This window comes from Myiozetetes cayanensis, unplaced genomic scaffold (genome assembly GCF_022539395.1).
Source record: "Myiozetetes cayanensis isolate MyiCay16 unplaced genomic scaffold, myiCay2020 scf19, whole genome shotgun sequence".
Taxonomy (NCBI): Eukaryota; Metazoa; Chordata; class Aves; order Passeriformes; family Tyrannidae; genus Myiozetetes; species Myiozetetes cayanensis.
The window spans coordinates 3,521,006-3,542,917 of record NW_026087400.1 but is presented as its reverse complement, the minus strand read 5'-3'; the positions used below and the strand labels follow the sequence as shown (position 1 = coordinate 3,542,917).

General features: G+C 59.8%; 2 protein-coding genes across 4 annotated transcripts; one reads left to right on the top strand and one right to left on the bottom strand.

The window, feature by feature from the left end:
• Nucleotides 1–212: 212 nt before the first annotated feature.
• STK35 (serine/threonine kinase 35) lies at nt 213–12,137 on the bottom strand. Its single transcript, XM_050313750.1, has 3 exons — nt 11,714–12,137; nt 5,673–6,420; nt 213–348 (listed from the first exon to the last, which is right to left on the bottom strand). Exons 1-2 carry the CDS (start codon nt 12,135–12,137, stop codon nt 5,708–5,710), a joined length of 1,137 nt encoding a protein of 378 aa, XP_050169707.1. The 3' UTR covers nt 213–348; nt 5,673–5,707.
• A 2,134-nt stretch (nt 12,138–14,271) lies between these two features.
• Nucleotides 14,272–21,120, top strand: PDYN (prodynorphin). 3 transcript variants are annotated; one of them, XM_050313752.1, is made up of 3 exons: nt 14,272–16,667; nt 19,518–19,665; nt 19,924–21,120. In XM_050313752.1, the coding sequence occupies exons 2-3, from the start codon at nt 19,537–19,539 to the stop codon at nt 20,494–20,496; spliced, it is 702 nt and encodes a 233-aa protein (XP_050169709.1). In that variant the 5' UTR covers nt 14,272–16,667; nt 19,518–19,536; the 3' UTR covers nt 20,497–21,120. The 3 variants fall into 3 exon arrangements, with proteins under 3 accessions (XP_050169709.1, XP_050169708.1, XP_050169710.1); XM_050313751.1 differs by having other exon boundaries at nt 14,272–18,823; XM_050313753.1 differs by having other exon boundaries at nt 14,272–19,129.
• Nucleotides 21,121–21,912: the final 792 nt, after the last annotated feature.

The following is a 21,912-nucleotide window of genomic DNA, read 5'->3' as shown; positions in this document are numbered from 1 at the left end:
GCCTGGCAGCACACCTCAGTGCCAGGCCGCCTCCTTATGGAACCACATCTCTAGAAACATCTACTGAGTCAAACGGCAGCACAGGGGGCACGGGGAGGGCTGGGCAAGGGCAGCTCCACTCTCTGGATCTTGTTTAAAGGTCTCATCAGTGTGACAGCTGCCAGCTTGTGCTCTTCCACAGGCCCCTGCAGCCCCCTCCCACACCCCCACAACACCCCTTCCCGACACAATAAAGTAACACCCAAAGATTTCACATTGCCAGAGATCTTCTGTATTATCATCTTCCCTTATCTTTGACTTCCTCGTTACACGTAAATAACGGAGATTATGGGTCCCTGGTAAATAAACCTGCAAGAGAAAACAAGAGAGGAGAAAGACAGGTCAGGTTTGTCAGTGATTTGTTCCAGTTACTACACTGTGACTCCATTGTGGCTGCTGGATGGAAAGGGTGTAGGACACCACTCCCATTGCCTGCCCACTGACCCCAGTTAGTCCAAAACGGGTGCTGCCACATCTCTCCACTTCACAGTGCTTTTGCTATCGATCCAGACAGGAACTGGGCTCAGTTTACAGTCAGTTCTTTCCCAGAGGGACTCAGCAGTGCATGGAGCACACTGCCAAGGTCAGCACACATCCAGCAGCCCCAGCACAGGGACTGAGCTGGGGTGGGCTGACTGGGGGCTGAGCATCACCCCATCCCACAGAGCTCCCTGCAGTGACAGCCCTGCTGGAACAAGGACAAGTGTTACCATGGCAGAGCCCGGCCTCAAGCATCCACATAATACATTCATGAGTGCCGGCCCCTGTGCTCCACCAGGAAAGGTGGAACAAGCTGTGACCCTGGAGATGGCCTGCACCGCTCGCCTGGTGCGTCAGCAGCAGCTCAGGCATCTCAAGTGGCTCTGCAAGAGGTGGCTAAAATACAGGTTGGTATAGCTGGAAGAAGAGTAGGATGAGCTCACAGCTCAGTCCACAAGGATGCTCAGCACCAGGAATTTTAGGGAAGAACAGGCAGGTATCTGCTGCCCCAATCCCTGCTCTGGCCAAAGCCTTGACATTCAGCATTCCCCCATGGTCCTTGTAGTAGCCAGTTTAATTTTTCCCCAAACTTGAGCTCTGAGCTCAGTTATATGGAAAAAAATAGGGGGCTGGATTTAACTCCCCCCTTCAGCAGGGGCAGGTCCTCCCCCACCAGGGAGGACCCCACAGACTCTGTAGAGACACTGAGGGAGCAGCAGGAGAGACCTACTGCAGAAAAAATGCCACTGCCCAGCAAATTACTCCAATCCCTTAGCCCTAGAAAATCTCATTAAATCCGTGCCTGAGGAACACATTTCCAAAGGGAGAGGCTGCTCAGAGTAGAAGGCAGGGTCATGGGCACACTACTTTTCAGGTGAGGTCAACCAAGAGATGCCACTTTTGCAGGCTGCCATCAGAAAGCACTACTGTTTTGAGGAGGAAGGAGGCACCCAGACATCAAGTCAGGGGCAAAGACACAAGGCTTTCTCTGGAAGATTTCTCCTGTGATGCAGCTTCATTAGGAAGTAGGGCAGTGTTTCTGTTTGTGGTTCCCTGGAGTAGGAGCATTTTCAGGGAGGGCTCATGCTTGAGTAGCCCTGAGCTCACAGCTCTGAGACAGGAGAGCTCACCCCACTGACGCACGTTGTTGCAGGGGCTTGTTCAAGAGCTTTTAATCCCTCCCCTGATGCCACTTATAGTTTTAATCAGCTCGAATGTTCACTCAGCATCAGCAGGATGTGAACCAGCAGCCCATGGAGTCCTCACCCAGCATGCAAAGGTGACACCAACGTGTGGGTCTCGCAGAGAGGGGAGGCGGCAATGGGGTCTGCACGGCAGAGAGGACTCAGGGCAGGGGAGGGAGAGATAACCCATCACCTTCTCGTGCTAACCACGATATCTGCCCCTCTGTGGGAACACAGAGTACCAGGGAAGGGGGCTGAGAGCCTGATTTATCTCCTGAGCCCTTTCTCACGCTCTATACCTATATTTGTGACGCATTCTTTGAGAGTAACTTAAACCCAACTGCAGCAGCCTCCCCCAGAAGGCAAAGCAGGGCTGACAGTGAACAAACACAAACTCTAATACATCTGGCCACAGGTGACACGATCCAACTCACCTGCAGGGCTTCATTTCACCCCAGGTAGAATCAGTACTGCCCAGAAGGGTGTCACCAGTCTTTGGGGTGGCCCTGTGATGCTGCACCTGCTTCTATGGCCAAGAAGAGGAACTGACTTTGCTTTCACTGTCCCATGGCTTTTGTCCTCGCCAAGATCCACAAACCACACTGGCAACAGTCCAAAGTCAAAACCAACATTGTTTCAGGAATGAAATTGCTGTCCTTAGACTGGCCAATGGGTAAAACTTGAGCTGAGTGGTACTAACAGACAAGATCTAACTTGATGCAGCACCCCTGCTCACCAACAGCTCTCAGAGCTGCTGCCGTGTCCCTGATACCTCTCTGTCCTCCAGCTCCGAAATTCCAAAAGGCAGCAGTTTATCAGCGGGGCTGGGAGTGGCTGGGCACAGCACCAGGGAGCTCTGGCCAGACAGACACCATCATGCAGGGTGAGCAGATGAGCTTGTTCAGCATCAGCTCCCGGTGCACGTTGGAAATGCAAAGAGCAGAACAATGCAAATGCAAACAGCCACTTTCAGCCGAAAACTGGAATGATCAAACCCAGTGACAGAGGAGTGCTGGAGAGAACCAGGCTGGCCTCGGCTGTCAGACACCTTCCTGCTGATGGCAGCCCCAAAGATGCTGCAGCAGCCTGCAGAGATTCCTGCCATTCATCTTGAGCATCCACCCCAACATGAGACCAACTGTTTCATCCACAGTGAAAATATCATGGAATAAGATCTGCCGAAACAAGCTGCCTTCTACACTGACCACAACCATTGCAGTTTGCTGTCCTGTGTGAATCAAACTAGTTTCTTAAAAGCATAGCAGTCAGTGCTGGGCTATCACACAGCAATCAAGAGACACATTAGCAGGCAATCGACACAACCAAGCCACTCCCTAACTGTACCAGAAAGGCTTTTGTCCTCTTTGTCCAAAAGGCATTGCGAACAGCTCTAGAGAGCTGTAGATAAACTTGGCTTAAATAAACTTCTGCAGACGATCTCAGGCTGTAGATAAACTTCTGCCCAAGGTGGGGAAGCACAGTTGTTCAAATGAGAAAGAGAAGACCTTTGTTTTCCCCAGGAAGACATTGCCCACCTCTGCTGGAAGTACTGCCCCAGGGCCACCGGCAGTGCTGGGGGGGAGAGCAAGGAGATAAGGAATCATCTCCACCTCAGGCACTCCCAGCATCCAGCGGAAACCAAGCCAGAAACACTTTCCTCTCTGAGAACTGACATTTCCTATCAGCATTTCGGAAGGGCAGCGGAGCGTGGGGCTGCCAGGTGGGTGCAGCATCCCTGGCAGAACTGAAGGCAAAGCTGCTGAGACACGAAGCGAAACCTGAGAAGGTCAGTGGCACAGCAAAGAACAAGCAAAAATCCGATTGCCTGGGTCAGGGAGGGTTACAAATTTCCAGGTTATGACAGGAACCAAGGCTGAGCAGGTCTGAACTGTCCTGGGGAAGAACTCGCTGCATGACCAAGCTACACACTAAGTCGGAAGGGGTTACGCGAGTTTCTCGGTCAACTAAAATTACCTGAGAGCAGAATTCAGGCCCTGCTCTAAATCCCATTTTAAGCTTCTCAAGCAGGTTTCCAATTTAAGATTTGCATTTTAACAGCAGCCAGAGGAAGGCTGATTGGAACGCACTGCTACACCAGGCATTAGAAAAACCCCACAGCAAAGCCCACCAAACACTGTGGTGCCCCAGGCCTGAGGCAGAGAGAGGAACGCTGTGGGCTTGCAGGGAACATATGGCTGGTGCTGGGCTCTATCTGGGCCAAGCGACCACGCTCCGTGTGCCAGGTTGGGTTATGTAAGAGCATCCATCGCTGCCGCAGCTGTGTCACGACGGAGCGATCGGTGCAGCCTCACGGATGGAGGGGTTGGGGGGGGCTGAGGGAGGCAGCTGGGACTGAGCAAACAGCCGCGGGGTAGGACTGTCCCCTCGGTGTTTGTTATCCCTTCATGTACTATTCCGCAGATCTGCGCAGGATGAATTTTCCCCGGAGGGCACGGGCTGGTTGCATAACTCAGCAGCATCATGTCAGCACAGAGCAAGCCCAGATGGCACAGCCCGGCCTGACCCTCGGCAGAGCTGCTCCCACCCCGGACCGGCCCCACGCCTCGCCTCCAGGGCACAAGGTGGGGTGGGTGTCTGCTCTTGCCCCGGGGCTGGAGCACACCCTTCTTAAGGGCTCACATTTCCGAAGATTCACTCCTCTCACACTAATCCACACTTGCACTGGGCCCAGTATCAAGCCCCAGGCAGAAGCGTTTGAATCAGTTATCTGCACTTGAGACCTCAAGGGTGTTAAATATTTTGTGCGTGGGATGGTGCAGAGGGGATGGTCCGTGCACAAGTTTGGACAAACCAACAGTGACAGAACAAGACCCACCCAATGGGTCTTTCCACTTCCATATCCTTATTTTTCTACATACAGCACAGGCTGCAATGCCAGCACCTGACACAGGCAAGGCTGTCAGAGGTCTCTGGGGATCACTGAGAGGCAGGCAGCTCTGCAGGAGCCTGAGAAAAGACCTGGGCTGGGAAGAGATCAGCCTCACCCCTGGTAATCTGTAATTCTTCAGTTCCATTGAAATGTTTGGCTGGGAGAATCCCTAGTAACAGCTCCTGTTTACAGACAGCTCTGCCATGTGGTCAACACCTCCCAGTCCTTCTGTGTCACTGGTTAATGACAGGGCCAGTTACCCCACATCCCCAGGGATCCTTCCAGACCATGTGTGACCACCCAGGTCTCAGGATCAGGACCTCTGAGCTTGAGACTATTTAGCTGGGGGGAGAAGGGAGGGGACTCCTGAACAGAGTAGAGCTCAGTCTGAGCACTGCTGTTTTGTAAGCTTCCTTCCTGAGCAGACACAGGTCTACAAACACAGATGCTGGAGAGCAAAGCATCTCCCAGCTTTGGGACACTGCAGTTCACACCAAAGGGAAGTCCTGCCCTTAACAGGGAAACGAAACAGAGCCACAAGACAGACCCATGTGCCTCGTAGGTGAAAGGAAACAGCTCTGTGCCCAGGCAGATGTGCCACTCGGTGCCTGCTGGCAGAGCCAGCTGAGCCCCGAGGTGCCCTGTCCAAGTGTCACAGGGGAGGGAGATGGTTCCAGACAGTGAGGTGCCCCTAACACTGATCACAGAAATTACATCACATAGCAGAGGCAGAAGTGGCAGCTCCCTCCCTGCCCCCGGGGGAGAAAGATGCCCCCAAAGCTTATACCAAGTGCTTACAGGTCTCTCTGCCACACCCCAGCCTGTCTCTGACACTGGCCAGAACCTGTGAGGAGCAGGACTCCCAACTCCACTGGGCCTTCGGGCAGTGGCAGGACACGCAGCTGCTAATTCTGTTTCCCACTTCTACTTTATTTTTGCAGTAGAATAGGTGAAAACAGTGCTCTGATGAGTCACTACGAAAAGAGCTCTGGGAACATAAGGCTCCTTTGTGTCACTACAAAGTGCACTATGGGGCCAGTACAGCAGACAGAATAAGATAAAAAGTGCGAATCACTTACCCAGCTGCAAAGCACAGCAGTGCCCTGCCCTGAATTTAAGCAGCACATGTAACCTGGTCCATTCTGGTTTCAAGCTCAAAGGCATCAGGTCGATCCTGCGGGTTAGCAGCCAACATGTCTTTCAAGAGCTGCTTGATCCCCTCAGACATGGAAGTCCTGCGTTTCTGAGGGATGTGCAGCTCCATCTTTGGGTTTTCTAGCAGCGCTTCCCCAACGGGCACAATCTCGGTCCCCTGCTTGATGTAGGTCCCCAGCAGCTCCTTCTTGGTCTCGGCGTCAATGAAAGTGATCCTCTCAATCATGGCCCAGATGATGATGCCGAGGGCGAAGATGTCAGCCTTGGCAGTGTAGTGTCCTTCCCAGACCTCGGGGGCCATGTAGAAATCAGAGCCACAGGCCGAGGACAGCCAGTACTTGTTCACATTCACATTTTTGTTCTCGTGCCCACCCTCCTTGCCCCGAGCGGTCAGGCCAGCGCAGACCTTGCTCAGCCCGAAGTCGGCCACCTTGAGCACGGGGGTGCCAGACTTCTCTGTAATCAGGATGTTGTCTGGTTTCAGGTCCCGGTGGACGATGTGGTTCTTGTGCAGGAAGGCAATGGCGCTGGTCAGCTGCAGCATGAAGCTCTTGTTGGTTGCTGGGTCGGGTCTTCGGGAGAGCACGTACTGGTTGAGGTCTCCCCCTTCACAGAACTCCATGACGAACCACAGGTAGCAAGGCTCCTCTGCATAGCCCAGGATCCTCTCACCTATGCAAGAGGGATAACAGAGTTGGTTTCTCAGGCACGTTACAAAGTCCACACTAACCCAGGGCAGATGAGGAACGGGTCTGGTTTATGTGGATACAGGAACGTGACCGGGACCTATCGCACTGCAGGGCACCATCAGTGGCACTGCTGTGGCTTCAAGTGCTTTAGGATCCCACACACCAGCACCCCATTTATCCAAGCCACTGCCTGGGGGCCAGCTCAGGGATCTCTTCCCAGCCAAGCGCAGTGAGTGGCACTGAGAACACGTCTGCTCCAGCCCCACCATCAGGCCATTCTGCCCAGGCTGACAGCCAAGGAACACAGGCTAAAGGCACAATCAGCAGCAAGTCTACAGGAGAAAAAAAGTTCTATGTGAACACCTCCTCCTCAGGGGGAGACCTCAACCTCAGCTCTGCTGCAGGAGGCAAAGGCTGGCTCATTCTGCACAATTTACTGGAAATGCACATGGGGAATAACTAATGGTGCCAGTGCAGCCTAAGAGTGGCCACACCACTGTCCAAGCCCACGGGGTGTTCCCAGGCCAAATTTGTGCGTTCAACTGCATTTGTGCTGGGGGAGCTCTGCCACTTCATCCAGCTTTCATTAAGTGCCAACAGCTCTTTAATGAGATGAAACTGGAGGTCCAAGCAGCAAACCATGTCTGCTGAGTGTAATTGCCACGCTGGTGACTGTTACTGTTGCTACTACTAAATATCACACCCCAAACAGCTTCTCCCTTCACCAGACATCAAAGTGAGCTCTTCAAGCTCAGAGCATCTCAGGGTCTATTCATTAAATCCAGGTTTTACTCCACAAATCCTCCTGCCAAGGAAAAGACTCTCCTGCACGTAAATTAAGATACATGGAAACCACAGCAGAATCATCTCAGCTAATGGGGACAGGTCTACCACTGGTGCTCCCTGAGGATGCCAGGGTGCCCCAGAGAGCACTGGCAGACCTCGCCCCACTAGGTGATGCCAAGATGCAAACCCCACTGCCAGACCCCAGGTCTCCTCCATAGAGTACCCAGGTGACAGGCAGAGCCTGCACACACCACCAGAGCATCATTTGACTCTAGAAACTACTTAGAAACTACTTTTTTTTTTTCCCTCAAGCACCATAAGGCAGAAGCTGGAGGACACCACTCACCTCTGCCACTGTTAACAAATCCCACTGGCGAACTCCAGTGTTTTGAAAGCATTAAAGTAACTCCACCCATTTGACAAAGTTGGGTTTTGTTTGAGCAAAGCCCTAGAGAGCATCTGGGAAAGCTAAAAACTTCCAGCAGCAGGTAAAGCCAAGGACTACCAGGGACACCCAGCCCTGGGCTGCACTGGTCAGGGATCGGTGTGGGTGGGAATATTGGTTATTTGCACAAACAGTCTGTATCCATGGCTACTGCTATGGAAATGGAAAGCTGCACAACACAAGGATTTGGCTGCACCTCTCTGCCCTCAGCAATCTTCTGCTGAGATTAGGTCTGAAGGTTAGTTCTGGGGATGGAAGAACAGGCTGGAGGTACACAGGGGTACAGGGGTCTCATTTGGCTGGAGCAGGGCAAGCCCAAGGGCCAAGCAGGAGCAGCACAGGACAGGCTTGGCTCTGGAGACCAAAATGCTGACCAGGAAAAGCAGTTTCTCCGGTGTAAGCCACCCTTTGGCATGACAGCATGGAAACTGCAGCAGAGGCTGCCTGTCCTAGGAGCAGAGCCCTTGGCACAGCCAGGACAGCCCCAGCTCACGCCACTGCCACCACCACCCTTTGCTAAATCCAGTGACATCACAGCAGGACACAGGGTTTGGCTTTCCTGCTCCCCTCTGCATCCATACAGCCCCAACACATAGGGAGCAGGAGGGTCTGGCTCTTCTCTGCCGGGAATCAAACCATGACAGGGAGCACAGTGGAGCCTCACTCCCCTCACACACATCCAGGTGGGAGCATCCACACAGCGCTGCCGACAGCCCCTTCCCTCAGGAACTGCCTCAGCAGCAGCCAGGACCTGTTGCCCCTGACAAGCCAAGGTTTGTTTTTAGCACAGCGAAGGCTCTGCTTGAAAACTTGGCCCCTGAACCTCAGCAAGCGTGGGGAGGACGGCGACCCAGCAGTAACTGCAAGCACCAGGCACTCCAGTTTGGGTGGAGCGCTGCTAGGAGAGGCTTAAGCCAAAAGTAATATTTCCTCATTTTCTTTCTATAATCTGAAAGTGTTTTAGTTGTTAAATCATCTTCCTGCCTTCAAAACAAACAGCTTGAAACATAAAGAGCTGGCAAGCCGCTTCCTAAAGACGAGATGTTAGCAAGCTGAAGCCAAGCAGCCAAGAGCTGATGACAGGCCAGACCTGTTCTCCATCAACAAATCAGCTCCCTGCCCAAACCCAGGATGGCACACATTCACCCTCCATCCTTCCAGCAGCCCCCCACCATCTATCCTGGGAGCTCATTAGCAGCATGCTAATTTGCTTGGCTTCAGAGGGAAAACAAAAATCTAGGGAGAGCAGAAGCAGCGTCCCAGCACCTACGACCACGTGTAACCTCCAACTCCCTCTGTGCAAAGAGGCCGTGCCAGAGAGACGGGAGCTGATGGCAACACACATGGGTGATGCCAGGGCAGCCCACAGGTGAGGCTGAGTGCTGGTGGCAAGTTGTTGGCCCCACAGGTGACACCCTAGGAAACAAGACCTTATACCTGTTCACTTAAGGCAGCTCTGTCACTGCTCTAGGTTAGGAGCAAGAAGGGCACATGGCTGCCCTGGAGATGCTCCTGTATCAGGACTCTGAGCACATTGCACTGGTCTGTGCCTCTCCTCCAGCTCAGCGCTGGGCTTTCAGCTTCCTCTTTACACCACCCTGCCCTTAAATTTAATTATTCCACGTCTCATTAAAACCATAAAGGTTTGGGCTCCCGCGCCGTAGCTGAGACCCAACGTCGCCCGGGTGTCCCGACAGTTGTGCTCCCGATTCAGAAGGTCTTGGATTAATCCTCCCCGTGCCCTGAGCCCCGGCACGTTGGCACAGCATCTGCGCTGGCCCGTAAATAGCCCAGCTGCGGTCGTGCAGAATGGCACGGCAGCCCCGCTCCTCGGCCACCGCGGCACTCCCGGCACTGCCGCGCACCGGGAACGGGAGCAGGAGACCTGGGGGGGGCTCCTCCAGCTCTGCCTTTTGCTTTGGAAATATTTATATCCGTGTCTATCCGACCCAAGGCTCGGGAAGGCAGCGAGCAAAGGCTGCCCTGGCACAAGGCAGCCCCCAGGGCAAGCAGGAGGAGGGCAGAGGGAGGAGAAAATGTGCTCTGGTTTGGGGAGTCAAACTGCTCCTGTTCAGCCTGGGGCTGCAGCAGGACCAGGGCAGGCAAAGCCCTCCCCACGGCTGGGAGTTCAGGGAGCTCAATCCCCACCTAGAGATGGGGGCACCTATGGGGCTCCCTCCCCAGCTGGAGATGAGGCACCTACAGCTGCCCAAGAGCTTTCCCCAAGCCGAGCTACCCCTCCTCGGGGTGTGCAAACACGACAGAGGGGGTGTGGGAACCCACCCTTGTACCTGCCAGACAGAGCTTGGCCTGCTACAGCTGGACACGCACCCGAAGGGAAGAGCTGGCTCCTCTCCCAGGGAGCCCTGAGTCCAGGCTGCACAGGAATTCGGACACTGCCCTTCCCGGGGAGCCTCCCTTGGGTGGCTGCGTGAAGGGAGACCAGGAGCTTGGGCTGCATGGGGGGAGCCAGGCAGGTCTGGACACGTCTCCCCCAGGGGTACAGAGGGGACAGGGAAGGCAGGGGCAGTCAGAGCCACAGGTTTGCTCAGAGGATGGGTCTCAGCAGCCTCACATGACCTCTGTGCTTGGCACAGGGTTTGGGGGCTGCCAGTGCTGGGGGCTCAGCTGGGGGCACTGAGGAATTGAGCCCTGAGGAGCAGACAGGAGTCAATTTACACACAAATTTGGGGAACAGGGATTGGGGTGAGCTGGCTTTGCCCACAGCAGGCTGGGGGGCCCGAGGGGCACTGAGGGCTCTGGTATTTTTCCACATCTTGGCAGCACGTTGGCAAAGCTGGGACTGACAAGCAGCCAAGAGAGCAGAGGGAGGGAGCATTTTGGAGATGTCACCATCACAGTCATCGGCTGTGACAGGAGAAGGTGACCCCTGACAGTCCCGTGATGGAGGGACCCCAGGGGAAAATGGGGGTGTCAGCCTGGGCTACAAGCATTGATGCTTCTCCAGGGCTGTTCCCACAGAGCCAGCACTGGGGGGAAATGGGGACGGTCCCAAAGCCACGAGAGTTCAAGGGAGCAGGCAGGGCTGCAGCCCTGGGGTGCTCAGAGATGGGACATCAGGCAGAGACAGGGAGATGTCCCCTCGGTGTGACTGGGGCAGAGGCTGTGAAGGTCCCCCAGGGATGTGTGTGTGTGCTGTGGCAGCAGAGGGAACCCCAGGATTTGGGGTGCAAAGGGAGGAGGACGAGGTCAGTGCTGGCAGGGGTTGCAGGGGCACCACCCAGGGATGTCCCCCACGGCTGGGTCTGATCCTGGAGGTGGCAACAGGGTTGCTCAGAAAGAGAGGGATGGGGCTGCAAGACAGAAGTGTGGGCTTAGGGAAGGGTGTCACTGGAAGCAGAACACAGGGAAGAGTAGAGAGGGCACACAGGCAGAGCCCAAGGGCAGGGCATGGGGGACAGGGCCCAGAACAGGGATTCTCCAGGTGTGCTCAGGGTGGGTGGCACCAAAGAGGGGCAGCAGAGAGACCCTGTGGGGGAGCCGTGCAGGGACAGGACAGAGGTGGGTGATGGGAACAGCAGGGAGCAAGCCTGGAGCAGGTACTCCAGAGGGAACCCCAGGGCTGGCAAGGCTGATGGGGTGCCCAAGGGCACAGTGGGGGAAGCCCAGGGGTGGTTATGCTGGAAAAACAGTGATTCAAAGTGGAGGGAGGGGTGTTCTGAGAGCTGGGGGGAGCTCTGGGTGCTCCTGAGAGCGGACAATGCCATGGAGGGATTTGAGCAAGGGGGTGATGGGGAGCAAGGGAGGGCACTACAGTGCCTGGGGTGGGGGTGTTGCAGCAGGGTGTCCCACGGGAGGGGGCAAAACACCAGGGTGTCCTGCCCCTGTATCCAAGGGGGATAAAACCTGGGGATGGGGTGACACGGGGGTAGGCAGGAGGACCTGGGTGCAGGGGGACACTGATAGCAGCAGGAAGAGGGCAAAGGGAAAGGATGGGGGGGTGACATGGGTGCCAGGGATGGGGGCCCCGGAGGCCCCGGGCGCGAGGGCAGCCCGGGCGGTGCCCCGGGAGGGCGGCCGGTACCTTTGAGGGAGGTCTCGACGAGGCGCAGGTAGAGCTGGCTGCGCTTGTTGCCGTGGCTCATGCGCTGCCCCAGGCCGTGCCGCTGCAGCACGCACTCCTCGAACCGCACCACGTTCGGGTGCTGCCGCCGCAGGCTCGTCAGGGCCCAGAACTCGGCCAGCGCCAGCTCCACGTTCTCGGGGGCGTCGCAGCGGATCCGCTTCACCGCCAGCCGCGCGCCGCTGCGGCCCGACACCGCCTCGTACACCACGCCGTAGGCGCCGCGGCCGATCTCGGCCAGCAGGCTGTACCGCGGGCCGCCACCGCCGCCGCCGCCGATGCCCGGCCCCGCCGCGGCCGCCGCCATGGCCCCGCGCCGCGCCGCGCGCCGCCGCCGCCCCGCCGTTACGGCCGCTCTTTGTGTCCCGCGGCGGCCGCCGTCCATGTCCTCCCGCCCGCCCTGCGTGCCGGGCAGCGCCGCGCGGGCGAGGGGCACGCGCCGGGGCCGCGGCCGCGCCGCGGGGCGGAAAAGCGCGCGCTGCCGGCCCTTTAAGCGCCCGGCCAATCGCGGCCGCGCGGCGCGAACCACCGCCGCCACGGGGGCTGCGGCACAGCCTGCCGCCGCCGCCGCCGCCCCGGGGCCGGCCTCTCTCGCCGCCGCCGCCGCCGCCGCGCCGGGGCTCGAGCGGGGCGCCTGGTTTGCGGCCCGCGCGCGGCCGCCAGGGCGCGGCGCGCCAGCGCGGCTCGGCGGGGGAGGGGGTGGGGAGGAGGGGCTCAGCGCGGCGGCCGGCCCCCCCCGCTGCCCCGCCGCGGTGGTACGCGCCGCGCCGGTGTAAACAGGCCGGCCATGGGGGCCGCCCGGGTCCCCCTGCCGGGCCCTCCCGCCCCTCCGGGCTCGGGGCTGCCCCGCGGGCTCACCTGCGGCGCGGCGCTGGCGGCGGGGCGCTCGGACCGGAGCTGCGCGACGGCGGTGGCGGCGTCGTGTGAATGGGCTGGGCTGGGCTGGGCGGGCGGCGGCGGCGGCGGCGGCGGGATAAGAGCGGGGCCGCGCGCCTGACGTAACCCCTTATGTAACGGCGGGGGGTGACCCGCCCCCCCACCGCCCCCTCCCACCGCCCCGGGTCGGGAGATGCCGCGGGAGGGGCCCCGTGCACCGGCGGTGTCCGTGCGGTGTGAGGGGGCCGGTGCACCGGGGGCGGTCGGGTGTGATGCCGCCCGGGGAGTGGTGATGCCTCGGGAGGTGCCGGTGCCCCGGGATGCCGCGAATCCCCGGGAGACGCCGTGCCGGCAGTAGCCTTGCGGTGCTGGGTACACCGGGGAGCGGGACAGTGCATCCCTGAGACGGTGAATCCCCGGTGCGCCAGCGGTGGACGTGCGGTGTTGGATGCTCGGCACACCGGGAGCGTTTTCACAGCCCCGGCAGCACTGGGGGGCCCCGCCGGTGACAGTCCGACCCCGCTCCCGGCGATCACCGGGGAATTCCAGCTGGAAGTTCCCCGGAAAGTCTCCACGATCCCGGGAGACATCGCCCTGCTGCCCTGCGGTCCGAGACGGGGTTTTTTTGGGGCAGCCCAGGCTGGCGTGGGGCGGCGCGGCACCCACGGGGTGTCCATGTGTGGGACGTTCATCCATCACTGAGAGCGGGACGCGGCGACTGCCCCACGCCGGGACTCCGGGGCTGCAGTGTGTCCCCCCGGGATTGGGTCCAGCCGCGTTTTCCTGCCCCCCGCGCGGTGCCGTTGGCACCGGTCAAGGAGATCGTCTGCAGAGCCTGTTCACGGAGGAGCTCTCGAAATTCCCTGATTTCTCGCCTGGCTGCCGAGCCATGTGCCGCTGCCATCACGCAGCCCCGGCAGCTCCGGGCTGCGTCACGCCGGGCCCCGCGGGGAGGGGACGGCGACCCCCGGAGCCACCGGTGGCTCCAGCGCGGAGCTGCCCCGCGGTGACAGGGCGGCTACAGCTCCTGCGAGTGGTTTGACCTCAATTTGCTTTTAAATGGAGCCACTTCACCTTCCCCGGGAGGGAAGGGGGGGCTGCGGGCGCCGTGTCCCCGGTGCCGCTCGGCAGCGCCGTGACTCGCCGCGCTCGCGTGGGCGCCGCTCCTCGCACCGCCGTCGAGTGGCCCTTGCGCCTCCTGCCCACGCAGGGAGGTCACCGTGCGCCCTCTCCCTGCTCCGGTACCCCCTTTGCCGGTGCAGTGCCGGGGGCCCGCTCCGGTGCTGTCACACGCGATGGGAGATGGCGCAGCTCCCGCGGGATGTTTGGAGCAGCAGCTCATCCCTCATTTCTCCCAGTGTCCCTCAAAATGCGTCTCCTGCAGGGCCGGGCAGGAGCGCGAACGTTTTAGGAGTTTCTGGAAAAGCCCTGCCCGCTGAATGGGATAAAGCCGACCGTGCTGGAGGATCCACGGCCACTCCCGCCGGCAGCGCTGGGTCACGGTCCCGCCGCTCGGGGACAGCCCCGGCGGCCGGCAGAGCTTGTCCCAACCTGCAGGCACGGCTTACCCCATCCCGGGATGGGGAGCCGAGCGTCCTGGCTGGCTCGGGGGAGGGTCCCCGGGGGGATACGGGGGGCGCAGGGGCAGAGTGGCAGCGCCGTGTGACGTGAGCTGCCATTAAACTCCCACCTTCTTCCGCGGGTGCCTGGCACGCTCGGCCCCCTCCTCGTCGAACCCGCCTTTCACTCAGGTAGTTAAGAAAAGTTAACTTTTCTATTACCGCACATTCCTCTTACCCGGGTGCTTAATTACCATTGTCCCAGGGAAATGTCAGTGTGACTCAGAGACACTTTCCCATTAGGAGGAGACAGATGAATATCAATTAGAGTTGCTGGTGGGTGGGCTGGCTCCCAGCTTCTCTCCCGGGGGACCCTGTCACCCCCCACGCCTGCCTGGACCCTCTCACCCAGCTCAGCACACCTGTGGCACGTTGCTCTGGGGACAGCAGGAACTCGACCTCCCACCTGGAGCAAAGGGAAGGAACATTATTCCAAACGACTTTTCCCTCTGTGTCCATGGGGTTTGCACCATCCCTAGGAACACCTCTCCCTCCAGTGCAATTACCCTGTGCGGGAGGTGGCTGCACCCCAGGCTGTTGGGTGCATATATACATATATATATTTTTATATAAAAATAATGGATTCGGTGCAGAAATGCTCCTCCCCACCACACTTGCAGTGCCTGCAGGACAGCCAGTCCTGGCAGCAAGGATTAAACTGCCCAGGGTCTGCTCACAGCCCCTCGCCCAAGGTGCCAGTGGTGGTTTGAAGCTGTGTTTTGTTCTCAGCTTTGTTCTGTGCCTGCACAGACCAGCACAACCCAACACAGTCGGAGGGGGGGCATGGCTGCTCTCTGCTGGTGTGCTCCATCCCCCTCACTGCAGCACCCAGTGTGGGTTCCTCCACTGGCCCAAGGATGCTCTGCCCTTGCCCCCCACCCCATGCCCTGCTCCCTTGGTCCGTCCTCTGTGCAGGCACAGCCCTGGCCTGGATGAGTTAAAATTCACCTCCAAGCAAAAGCTGTGGAGTCCCATCTGCTACCTGGGGAGCAGACACGGGTGCTAGCGTAGGTGACCACCAGCCTCGGGCATGGAGGGCCAAGGGCACAGGCTGCTGTGGCTGCTGGGAGCCCAGCAGAGGGTCCTGGCTGTGCCAATTGCCTCCATGTCCCTCACCAGTGCTGGGAGGGCTGAGCAGGGGGCACCAGGTCCAGCAGCTGGTGTTCGAGCTGGGAGAACAGCAGGTTGCTGGGAAACATCCCTCTTGAGCTCCGATAAAAATAGCTCCATCTTCAAGGCAAGAGGATGGGCTGCGCTGCCGGCGACACAGGGGACGTGTCTGCACCCACTGGGCTGTGGGGCTGAGGCAAACTGGCCTGGCCCCACGGGGCCTGTGCCGTGGACCCCCATCCCACACCTCTGTCGTGACATGGTGCAGTGGGACGGTGGTGCACGGGCTCAGGGTGTGCCTGTCATTGCCTGGTGCTGCCCTCCCTCACCACCAAATCAGGCTTGGGGATGTGAGAGAACAGGAATCAGGACTGAGCAGGGAAAGTGGCGGTGTCTCTGTCCCCCCACACAGCTCCCCCTGCCCCTTCAGCTCATCTCTGGGTTTGCTCCCACGAGGAGAGGGTTTGGGGGATGTGGGGTTGGGGGGAAGCTCATTGGGGTCTGAGCCCTGATTTTGTGGAGATTGAGGCTTTCCATGTGAGAGCTGTTTTGCCCAACAGCAACCAGGCTGGGTGGGTTGGGGGCATCCAGCCTTTCCCAGGGCACGAAGACCCTCTCTCCCTTCCCAGCAGAGTGGATGGGCTCACTCCTCTCCCTGGCATCTCCATGGAACAGTACCTCTTCCCAGCTTGGGGAGTGGGGTAGGAGGAGGTCAGGGTTTCATTCCCTCGTCCTGCTTGGGCAGGATTGGAATTTGGTGGCCAAGGGGATTCACACCCCCAGCAGCCAAACTCCTGTGGCGTGCAGCTGTGGGAGAAGACAGACCCCATCCCGGTCTCCTGCCACCTCCCGTGTTCGGGGCACACATTTCGGCCCTGAGGACCAAAGGCTGGCCCCGACGGAGGTCCCCGAGTGCTGCAGCCGCAGCGGTGGGACCTGCACCCCTGCCCCAGGGGCGGCCGGGCGGCTGCGGGGAGGCCTCGGCGGGGCGGGCGAGCTCGCTCGGGAGGTGGCGGGGATGCTGCGGGGCTGATTATTCACAGCTTCCCTCGCCCCGATTGGCTCTGCCGCCGCGCACAGCCGGGCCCCGCCGCAGGAGGAGGCTCCGTGGCCATAAAAGCGGGGTTGGGAGCCAGCGGGCGGCGAGTCCGGTGGGCAACCCGGGCAGCACCGTGGGGCCACCCGCCAGCGTGGCCTTGCCACCTCAACTGATGACTGGCTCAGCCTGACACCCGTGGAGGGACACCCATCACCCACCACCTGTGCTGACTTGGCGAAGTGGGTGCTCGGCGGGACGGGGAGCAGCGCAGGTAGGTCTATTGGGGTTGTCATCCTGCTCCCGTGGCATGGGCACAGCTGGGCATCGCTCCTACTCCCCAAAAAGCGACTGTTTAAAAACACACCCTGAGCCTCAGTGCTGAGAGCAGCTCATGGTTGGGCTTGCTGTGCTATTTTGAAGGGGCTCCCACCTGGCTGCAGGTGCTCCTCTTGCCCCTCGAGTGGTTTTTCATAGCCTGTGAAGCACTGTCCAGAGCTCTGCTGGGGTTCATTTCCATGCTGATGCCATGCCTGCCACCCTGGCAGCAGGGTCACCCAGGGCTCAGAGGGGCAAAGGGAGCAGGGAGAGAGGATGGGGCGTTTCTTTCTCTCCCACTGCTTGGCTTAAGCAGCAGTGGCGGCCACAGCAGCAGGTTTTGAGTGATTCTGTTCTAAAAGTTGCCAGCTTTTTTGAGAAGCGTTTGTCCAAGTAAATTTTAACAGTGAAGACAGGAACAGCTGTAAGGTTGATTCTTCTTCTCCACCAGGAATACCTGCAGGGACTGAACCTGCGTAGTTAGACCTGTGTGGGAGGAGGGATCTGGCCAGTCTGGGATTGCTGTTCGAGTCCCTCATTAGGAATAATCACAGGTTAATCACGAGAGGGTTGGTCTCTGCTGCTTGGCACTCTCAATCCCAATTCCCCATCCCTCCTTGGGTCACCAGGTCTGTAACTGGTCCCTGGAGTGCATGGATGCAGTTTGTGGCTTTTCCAAACACAAGCAAAGCCTGGGCTCTGGAGGCTCAAGTGGAAATGGGGCAGGGCAGGAGGGGATCCTGGCAGGCACCTGGCACAGGTAGAACGTGAGTGGCCACAGTGGCTGGGATGCAATGCTGGCATTTCCAGACCCTGCCACAATCCTGATGAGGTGTTCCCACAGGAGGGATGGCTCTGGAGCCTCGGGCTCCTCCAGGTTACGCCGGATTGAGCTCGAACTCTGCTTTTCTTCTTCCTCCCTTTGTGTTCTTTTCGCTTCTTTCCCCCCCTCTCTGCTTCTTTTCTCTATTGTCCAAAGCCCTTTGTTTTCCTCTCCTTTTCCTGCTCCCGTTTTTCCAGTTCCCCCCTCCCAGCCGCAGGAGCAGGCAGAGCACTGCTGGGACATTTGTGGCATCATCTGGACGCGGTACATTTGCTGTGGGGTGTCCTTGGACACCCTGTGCCCGGAGAGCTGCAGCTCCCCTGTGTGCCTTGAAATCCTCCTGCTGCAGCAGCAGGACAGGGGTGGGACACGCTGTTTCCAGAGTGCCAGAGGACTGAGCTGTGCAGTGCCAGTCTCGCTGGCAGCTTGTTCCTGGCACGGAGTGAACGTTCCCAGTGCGCGCTACTCTGGCGGCACCCACATCGGCAGCAGAGGAGCACGGCAGGGCAAGGGAGGGAGAAGCAGGTGGAAAAAAAGGGGGAAAAAAATGTTCCCGGTGAGGCTGCTGGGAAGCAGCAGGTAGTTATTTTTGGGAGCTTCATTCCTCCCAGTGCTGCAGCTGGCACCTACCTGTGCGGCCGGCAGGTCCTCGCTCCTCCGTGCTGTCTCAGTGGCTCCGAGGTGATGAGGGACCGTCCCTGTGTCTCCGCAGTGAGGGCTGGGTGAGGTCCCACCATGCTCACCCCGGTCCCCACCGTGCTGCCAGGGCACTGGGGGATGCAGGGAGCCGGTGGCAGCGCAGCCGAGGAATGCAGACAGCTCCACACACGATGGTGCAGATAATTCAAATTAAATTTTAATCTAGCGTGAATTAATACTGTGGCATTAACATTTCTTCATCAGTACCAATTACAGTACATTAGCAGCTACTGCTGGAGAACACAATAGTCTCTAATATGCGTCATTAATGTGTAACAGATCCCTCTGGGTCATGCCTTCCCACCCCAGATAAAAGCAGCCACGGAGGCAGGCAGGGGCTTGCAGCCAGCGCACCCCTTTGGGGTTGGTTCTTGCTCCCGGGGCCATCGTGGTCCTGGTGGCACCGTGATCCTGAACAGGGGTTTGCACTGGCCCCTCCAGCCTCATCCAGGGTCTGGCAGAGCACTGCCACCTGCAGAGCCCCTCTCTCTTCTGAGCCCCTCTCTCAGCCCTCCCTGGCCTCATCCGCGGATGCCAGAGGCTCTGTCACAGCCCCCACACGGCCGGAGGACGGCGATCATGGCTTGCAGGTAGGCTTGAAGCCAAAATCTGCATTTTTCCCCCTCCCTCCTGATGCACCAGCCCAGCAGAGTTGGTGGGTGGGAGGGAGGGGAGATGAGGCTGCATGGGTGTGGGGCACAGCAGCCTGGGGTGAGTCCACACTGGGTGATGGCATCACCACATCCCCTTCCCACCACGGCTCCGGTTGTGGTTGTTCTCTTCCCCAAGGCCAAGGGGAAGAGCTGGTGATTCATCCCTCCACGCCACACAGACGTGGCACTCGCGGTATCAGAGAAACCCCACGCTAGAGAAAAAAGGCGCTTTTCTTTCTAATGGTATGGTAAGAGGGATGGAAAGGAGAGAGGGGATGGAGTCAGATGGGACGGGATGCGATAGTGGCCCTGCCCCCCAGTGACCTTGGTGGCCCTGAGGGCCTGGCTGTGCCTCAGGGCTTGTGCCAGGGACCAAGCTGCAGCAAGGCTAAGGGATTGCATCCTGTAATGTCCTTGCCAGTCACTCCTATCGCCTCTCTCCTGGCCTGGGACTCAGGAGCAGTGCCTGGAGGTGACTCCCATGGGGATAGGCACAGGCACAGGTCCCTGTGTGTGTCCCCAGGAGCAATTCACAGTGGAGGTGGTGGGTGCCCGGTGCCACGGAGCAGTGATGGGTCTCCCAGAACCAGCACGGGGAGGGTGACGGGCTCTGTGCTCTCCCCTTCCCCAGGCAGTGGCTGCAGGGCGAGATGGCACGGTGGGCACTGGCAGTGGTACTTTGCCTGTCCCTGGCTGCGGTGGCATCTGCTGACTGTGTCACCCAGTGTTCCCTCTGCACGGCTCAGACCGACGGCACCGAGAGCAGCGTCCGGCCCCTGGTGAGTGCTGGCCCTGCGCAGATGTGAGCGGGGTGGTCACAGCAGTGGGGTGTCATGGGTGCATGATGGCACATGGTGGGGTGGTCATGGGCACCCCAGGGTGCTGGGGATGTGCAAGTTTTGGCTCCTCGCTGAGCTGTGCAGCACGGTGGGCATGGACCCCTGGGCTTGGCGTGGGGGCATCCTCAGGGTGGGGTGGAAAGAAGGCAGGGGGTGTCACCCTGAGTACCTGGGGCCGCCGTGGCCACTATCTTGCAGATGTGCCTGTGGGAATGCCAGGGCTCCTTGCCGCCCGGCCCCGAGTGGGAGATGTGCAGGAAGGCACTGGCGCTCCTGGCCCCGCTGGTGGCCCTGGCTGAAGGGACAGACCCGTCCCCACTGGAGGTGGAGGACAACGAGGCGGAGCTGGAGCAGGAGCTGGGTCCTGGGGAGCAGCCGCTGGCACCGGCCAAGCGCTACGGGGGCTTCATGAAGAAGATGTCCAAGGGGAAGCTGCTGTCGCTGCTCCGCGAGAACGCCCACAGCAAGGGCGGCCTCGCCAAGAAGTTCGGGGGCTTCGGCCACAAGCCGGGGGAGCGGGCGGCCCCCGAGGACTACCCGGGGCTGGGGCCAGCAGGCGAGGGGGGCGAGGAGCCCACGGGTGCCGGGCCCGAGGGGCAGGAGCTGGCGCAGCTGCACAAGCGTTACGGCGGCTTCATGCGCCGCATCCGGCCCAAGCTCAAGTGGGACAATCAGAAGCGCTACGGGGGCTTCCTGCGGCGGCAGTTCAAGGTGATCACGCGCTCCGACGAGGACCCCAGCGCCTACTCAGGGGAGGTCTTGGACCTGTAGAGCCAGGCGTGGGACGACAGCAGCGCGGTCCCCACGCTGCCAGCCCCGACTGCTCCATCCAGTCCCCAGCCCTGTCCCCTGCCCAGCCCGGCGTGGCTGGTGTCACCCCTGCCTCATTCCCCCAGGGAACCGTGGGTCCCATCCCCAGCTGTCCCTCTCTGGTTCACCTGCCCATCCCTTAGGGACTCCGTGCATGGAGGGGACGGTGCCACCCCTCTGGCTGCTGGCAGTGTGGCCGTGGTCCAGGGCCAGGGCTCCTGGCAGCAAACCGCTGGAAACATGTATCTTCCATTCTCCTGTGGCTGCTGGAGTGTAGCAGCAGGGTCTGGAAACCATCATGGCTCATGTACCGGGCAGTGCCCTCTGAGCACCGGGAAGGATCAGGGAGGTAGCTCCCACGGCCATGGGCAGCGGTGGCTGGTGTCACCACAGCACTGCCAGCCGAGTGCTCAAGCGGTGCTGAGCCCAACCCTGACTCCCCTCCCCGAGCTGCTCACCGTGTCCCACCCATCCCAACGCCCCCCTGGTGCCCCTGGGCTCCAAGAACAACCCCAGAGGCAGGGCCAGCCCCACACCCTGACACCCAACTCCCCCTGCAGTCAATAAAAGGCAGATGCCAACGAAGCCGAAGCCATGCCGGGTGCTGAGCGTCCTCCACGGGGCAGAGCAAGGCCTGAAGGGACCATGCACCCCATGGCTGGGTGTCAGTGGTGCCACCTGTGAGACCTGCAGGCAGCACACAGTGGTCCCCTTCCTGTGCCATGGGTGCCAAAGGGAATGTGGGACTCCATGCCCCCTGGGAGCCATGTCCTGGGGTGACAGGGCCACCCCAGCTGAGCAAGGGCACGGCCAGCATGGTGTAGGGGCATGCAGGGTGCTGGCAGGGTACCTCCTGCAGCAGCACCCAAGGGAGGCTCCCTTGGGAATCACGGCTGCTGCTCCAGCTGGGAAAGGGCAGTCATGCCAAGGAGAGTGGGCACATTGTCCCTTTACTGCTCATGTGTGACCCCACCAGCAGCAGCTCAGCACTGAGAAAGCCCAGCCTGGGCAGCAATTTCCCTTTTGAACTTCTTCATAGCCTCACACTACAGTGCCTGGCTCCAGGGAGACACAGCTCGTGTCCCAGACACGGCCAGGCCTCCAGCTCCAGCGTGGGAAAGGGAGGAGGTCAGTCACTGCAGAGCACTGGCACGCTCAGCTCACCCACAGCACAGGCTGCAGCCAGCACCCAGCCCTGGCTGCTCCCCAGTTCAGCTCCCAGGGAACAGGGGGCACCTAAAGATGCAGCAGGGCCAGACCTGATCAGTCCTTGCCCATGTCCACTGCTGCCCTCCCTCAGGCTGCCTGGGGGGAGCACCAGCACCAGAGCCCCCATGCCAGGCTCAGCCTCCTGCCTTCCTCTTCCCTCCTTCCCCA

What these genes read in the sequence shown, in the direction of transcription:
- STK35 (XM_050313750.1), bottom strand. Translation starts at nt 12,137, where the DNA reads ATGGACGGCGGCCGCCGCGGGACACAAAGAGCGGCCGTAACGGCGGGG. An exon ending in CGTCGAGACCTCCCTCAAAG is followed by an intron (nt 6,421 to 11,713) that starts GTACCGGCCGCC and finishes CCTCTTGCATAG; the next exon opens with GTGAGAGGATCCTGGGCTAT.
- PDYN (XM_050313751.1), top strand. Translation starts at nt 18,765, where the DNA reads ATGCCAGAGGCTCTGTCACAGCCCCCACACGGCCGGAGGACGGCGATC. An exon ending in ACGGCGATCATGGCTTGCAG is followed by an intron (nt 18,824 to 19,517) that starts GTAGGCTTGAAG and finishes CCCCTTCCCCAG; the next exon opens with GCAGTGGCTGCAGGGCGAGA. An exon ending in AGAGCAGCGTCCGGCCCCTG is followed by an intron (nt 19,666 to 19,923) that starts GTGAGTGCTGGC and finishes ACTATCTTGCAG; the next exon opens with ATGTGCCTGTGGGAATGCCA.